Consider the following 6143-nt stretch of genomic DNA (forward strand, 5'->3'; position numbering starts at 1 on the left):
TGGTACGTGCTGATTTAATTCACTAACCGATAGTGTTTGATTTGCTCATTTTCAGTTTCTTCGAGAAGCGATGGTCGGGGTACTTGTATACACTCAGCTCCAGGTAATAAACTTCAATCTTATTAAACTTGATATAACATCCCTCTTCAATCACGAATCTGCGCACTTCCCCATGCGGTGAATCTGGGTCCGCTTCCACCTCGGCGTTCAGTTTCTCGACTCGGGTTTCCACTTCGTCAGGTGTCGTGTCCGTGGAGATATTGAGCGCTTTGGGAGACTGGGGGAGGATGCCGTACCAGGCCACGAGTTGTCTCCAGCACACTTCAGGCACTAGTTCGTAGTCTACATTCTCAAGTAGACTGGATCGGACGCTCCGACCATCTGAAGGCAAATTTGTAGGAGATAAAATTTAGCTAATACCTTAACAAACGAAGCAGTTCAAAAACAACTAAGTGATGCGCAAATAATCAATGACTCGAGTGAATTGAATTTGAAGCACAAACAAATTTCTTGTAGTTTTTTCATAAACACTAAGATTTTTTTTGATTGTCTAGCGACTTGCAACTTCGATTAGTCAAAACTGGATAACATTATAAAAGTGTGAAAAGTATAATTCTTTGTGAAATATTTCACTGAACGAATTTAAAAAAAAAATCTCTGGTCTAAGAATTGGAAACTAAAGATTAGACTGTTATTAATAGCTCTGTTGGTATCACAAACTTATGCAGGTGATCAAAGGAAAATAAACTTCATTAATAATCCCACTTTAGTTTAGCCAACAAAGAAATGACTAACTCTCACAACCCTGGAAAGAAAACAACCAGTTCCAGTTACACCATAAACAATGCTCAGATACTGAATCTCGTTCAAACTTACCAAATAGGAAATGAACACAAAATTAAACTCACGGCATCTAATTTTGAGTAAAATTTGAAAGCAATCGAAAAGGTTTATCTGCTTGTCAAATTATAGACTAATTTTGAAATATCAATAGGCAGTTCAGCAGGCTGGATAAATTTACAATAATTTGAACAAAAGACATTTGAACAGTAGCAACTTATTCTCCTTATCTGCGGAGAGATATAACTTGTATCCCTGGATTTGATGTCTCATTCATTTCCAATCAAATGAGAAAAACAAGCAATCAAAGAAGACTTTAAAAGTCAGATGACAAATTGTGTACAGCCAGGTGTCTCGTGAGATAACTATGAGCAGTCGAAAAACATCAAATCATCTCAGTCCGAGTCACTTTATGTTATTTGCTCTTTGAAAGGTGTAAAGATTTTTGAAGATGCTTTCTTTATTTCAACAAATTTCACCAATTCTATTTTGATTAAAACTCGCAGCACTATTTAGGACACAGTTGCGGCTTCGCATCATTTCCAAACAAAAATATATGCAAGTGGTGGCAGTCCTACAAATTAACTGAACAACACCCTCAACCTCGCAGTATCAGCCTCTACCTCGATTTACACCCTCAACCAGATTTACACTCTCAACCTCGCAGTATCAGGCATCGACGTTACCTCATTAGCAAAGAGGATGAGACGCCAAATTTAAATTTATTAAAAATTAAGCCATCAAATGATTCAGTGAATCTGTGATACAAACTGCTTGAATGAAAAAAAGTCGTTATATCGATTTGATAACTCTTGCTTAAAGTAAAAGGCGCAGTTCCAAAAAAAAGAGCTATTTAAGATTTCGTCTCCCCAGTCCCTATTGCAAATGCAAGTTACAACTATGACAATGAATAACAAAATACAGCCAAATAAACAACGAAGAACAACAACAACAGCACTGACCATAGTATATGATGTCGTGGTTGTTGATGGGCCCAGGATGTGTCTTCTTATAAGGACTGGGATAAGACAGGATTCCACTTGCAGTTCCTGGCGATGTCGGCGTGTGTGAGGATGAGTACTCGTCAGCATCACAGTACTTCTTAAAGGCGCGCATCCACGTGCAACTCACTAGGAACCATTTCTCCCCAGGGACCATCGTCTTCTTGCTCAAAGTTTCCACCTGCAAATCAAATCACTGAAAGATTAATTCTAATAATTTCTGTTCCAAATTCTTCTTCAGCACTATCAAGAAACTTTCACATCAAACTCTCTACTTTAATAATTATTTCAGGAATTTAAAAGAAAAGTTACACAGAGGCGAAGCTGCACTTCTCAAACACAAGCAAGAAAGATGCAAAAAAAGAGCTCTAAACAAACAAAAGTTGTTCAAATTAGGAGTAACACGTTCTCACAACATCTGCTCCACGACCGCTTGTATTTTTACTAACATTAGCCATCAATAAAGAAGCTGCAAATGAGATGTAGCAAAAACTGGACCAAAAAATTAAAACTATTTAAATGTTCCGGATTTGAATATCCGACCTGTTCATTGGGAGTCTCACGTCCTCGCATCTGCGCCACGGTCGCTTGGAAGTAAACTAGTGGCCCAGCTAATGCTGGATCTACAAGTTCTAATATTTTTAATCATATATTGTACTGATACGGAAATGCGTTATATTCAGAAAACAGACTTTACGCTGAACCCTAGTGTTTCTCTGCTTAAGAAGGGGATTAACCGCTTGGTCTTTATCTCAGATTTGGCGGGGTACTTTTCGACAAGTGTAAAAGATTCCAACAATCGATAAAAAATTATTTTTCCTCAATCCGAAAATTTTCTCTATAAAACATGAAAAAATCCTCTGCTTTCCACACCTAACTTTTAGACTGAAGATTTCCGCACCATGATTTTCCACATCGAAGCCTCAATATCAGATTTAGGTAGTAAAGAAACGTTAAAATTTTGAAAACGAATTTTTCCGAAGTCCATATCAGCTTTTTTAGAAAAAGAACAAGGTAAAACAGATTGTGCAGGAAAAATCTGAGCACCATGTTGGGCTCAATGCACTATCAACTTCAGAATCAGCAGGTTACTTTCCAAAAACTGGGAAAACTTTAAAAATTGGACATTTTCTAAGGCCATCTTTTTTTCAAAGCGCAGGACATGGCCGCGTGAGCAGGTAAGAATCGCAACAATACTTTTCTTTTATTTGTTAAACACTTAACCTACAATTTGGCCGGGTTGTTTTTGAGATTTGGTAGGGTAGTTTTTGAGAAACGTCAAAAAGTTTTTTAAATAAATCAAAATGTCGAAAAAATGGGTTTGTTTGAGGTCAGAACTTTTTCCTGCCGAATTCAGGGAACAGCCGCTTGAGAAGTGGAGACTAGCATTATTTGTTTTTTTTATTGACATCATCTTAGATTTGTGCCTTCAAGGTTTGAGAAAAAAATCCAAAACAAAAAGGCAAAAAAACCCCACTTGAATCTTTCGAAGGCGGTAGAACTTGAGTTGAAATGAAAAAAGACTAGCGAAATAAGCCGGCACACAGAAGAGCAGCATATTTCTTATTAAGAGCTCTTTAAAAAAAATAGGAAGAGTAGTTTTTAAGAACAAATTAAACTTCTGCGAAAAATTTTCAAAAGCGTCACAATCAAAAACGAAAAGCAACAAATCCCATACATTTTCTTAATACATGTTTTTTTTCAAACAGGACCTTATACTAGCTAAAAATAGAGCAGCAGCAAATGCCATTAAATTGTTTATTTTTGATTAAGCTTAAATATGATTATATTGAAATATTAAAATTCGACCAGATGAAATTAGTTTTTAGAATGAGTGGCCATAAATTATTTCAAAACGCAGGGCCTGGCCTCTTGCGCAGGAAAGATTGATATAACTGATTTTTTTTTCTTTCGGTTAAAACCTTGATCTCCGATTCGGCAGAGGTTAGTTTTTGAAACGAGTTCTAAAAACCAACCAAAATGTCAAACAATGGGTTTGTTTGAGGCCATAACATTTTTCTACCGAGTTAATGGAATAACCGCTTAAAAAGAGAAGATCACCATGATTTGTTCTTTTGATTGAAACCTTCATCTCAGATTTGTTCTTGACAAAATGAAAAAAATCAGCAAAAAATAGGTCAAAAATCCCATAATAGAAACTTTCGAAGGTCGAAGAACGTGGGGTAAAAAATAGACTAGATAATTTTTAAAAAAATCAACAAAACAATAGGTCAAAAATCCCCTATCAAAACTTTCGAAGGTCGAAGAACGTGGGGTCAAAAGTAGACTAGAAGAGCAGACGGCTTGTCTATTGGTACCACTTTCTTTGAAAAAACGGGAAGGTAGTTTAACATTAAAAAATCTGCGAAAAGTGCAAAAATATTCCAAAGCGAAGCATTAAAAAAACAACAATCCCTTAGATTGTTCATAAAACCTATTTTCCATCAAACAGGACCTAACACCAGTCAAAAACATAGCAACAGCATGTGCTATTAAATTGCCTATTCTTAAACATGATTAAATTGAAATATACAAAAGGTGCCACCAAATGAGCACTTTTATTTGCCACTTAGGTTAGAAAAAACTCTTCGTGATAACACACTACGCTTTGCTCGTGCAAATATTCAATTTATTCGAGGTATACTAGTCCGATAGATATACTTAAATTGCTGAACAAGAAAATTTTTGCCAAACTTGCAAAAACTAGTTTCAGAGAGATTTATGATCGAGAATCAACTGGAAGAAAGTCGGATTGAGGAGAATCAAACCATAAAGCAAAAAACGGTTAAATGTCTCTAAAAACGCAAAAATGAAAAAGGCAGGAAGATTAAAATGAAGCCTTAAGAAATAAAACTTTTCCTATGTGCCAAAATCTAGCTTCCGACATGTAGGTTAGAAGTCTCAAGTCCTCGCATATAGGACACTGTCACTTGAAATTTTCATAACCAAGATAGCAACCAAGCAGCTGCAGTCGCTATCAAATTGCCAATGCTATGCAGCAAAATTGCCACCAATTACAAGTAAAACTTGTAATTTGCCATGCTTGGGGAATATACCAAAAGTGCTACCAAATGAGCACTTCTGGGTTGGGAATTTTTTTATTCGTAATATTACACTATTACACTATTAACGAGTTTAAGAACTGGGCTGAAATTATGACGCTCTGGAAGCTTATACTTACTCTCAAAAAAGTCAAAATTTAACTAAATACATTTTTGAGTGAAGATGCGTTCTTAATCTTATGATAATGTTTTGCTTCTCACCCATTGGTTAGATATTACGAAGCTACAACTATGAGTTAAAAGTCTGGGCTGAAAATATGATGCTCCGGGTGCTTGCAGGTATCCAGAAATCTTGAATTGTCACTCAAAAAAATTCAAAAGTTCAAATTAATATTTTTAGTGCAATATAAATAAGCTTATTTTTGCTACGTTGCCTAGGATTAGCATGGATTTTAACATAAATGGCTAATAGTTTTTTCCTAAAGCCAATTTCCTGGGCAATTATGCCCAGTGAAAAAAGTGATCCACCATTGTTTGAGTCTCTTTCGCTGTAAAAACTTGCAGATATAACATCGGCATGTTCAACAACAGCTGTTCTCTCTAGTTCCAGCTTAGCTTTCGTTTTCTGGAGCTCTTCGACCAGCTTTATTGATTTTTTTTGGGGGCAGAGACTCAAAAAATGGTAGATCAATGGTTTGAGCAACCTGCCTCAGTATGTTCACTTAACTTAAATAGAAACGTTAAATCCAAAAAAGAGAAATTTCTACTGTTTTTTCTACTTGTACCGTCGTTTTTTTTTAATTTATAAGACTTAGGTACTGTCGACTTCGAACTGTCGTTTTGTTTTTTAAATTAAGAAGATTCTATTTCATTTTAGTTAACACACCAAGGGTACATTTTCATTGGGCACACATGCCTGCTATCTATCCTTTCCGTAATTGTCTACAATTTACTTTTAATGTATTTGAAAACTTGTACTTCATACACATTTTTGAAGGAACAAAGTCTCTTTTTTTCTTGTTTTTTCTTTTAAGGGCAATCCGATTAAAATGTTAGGCGAAAAAAAAACTTCTGCTGTACTCTACCTGTGACTTCTGTTCAGTGGGAGATGGAATATCAACTACACCATTCGCTAGTTCGTTGTCATTCATCACTCCGTTTTCTTTGTCCTTCGCAACTTGGACTCCATTCACAAAGCCTTCCCTTTCACGGGGGGACTTCATGTCGACATCGTTGAAATCGCCGCTGCCCTCGCTGTTATTGTTCGCTGCTGATGATACTTTATTTTCAACCATGTCAC

The 6143-nt window shown here is 36.1% G+C and overlaps 1 protein-coding gene across 1 annotated transcript in view; it reads right to left on the minus strand.

The window, feature by feature from the left end:
* The window catches only part of LOC134839356 (ubiquitin carboxyl-terminal hydrolase 15-like), a 50149-nt gene extending 44006 nt beyond the window's left edge, over positions 1 to 6143 (minus strand). Inside the window, exons 1-3 of the mRNA XM_063854875.1 lie at positions 5929 to 6143; positions 1803 to 2022; positions 28 to 381 (exon numbers count right to left, since the gene is read on the minus strand). Coding sequence (XP_063710945.1) covers positions 28 to 381; positions 1803 to 2022; positions 5929 to 6138 — 784 coding nt within the window. The 5' untranslated portion in view covers positions 6139 to 6143. The remainder of the gene's footprint in view (positions 1 to 27; positions 382 to 1802; positions 2023 to 5928) is intronic.

This window comes from Symsagittifera roscoffensis, chromosome 2, assembly GCF_963678635.1.
Source record: "Symsagittifera roscoffensis chromosome 2, txSymRosc1.1, whole genome shotgun sequence".
Lineage (NCBI taxonomy): Eukaryota > Metazoa > Xenacoelomorpha > Acoela > Convolutidae > Symsagittifera > Symsagittifera roscoffensis.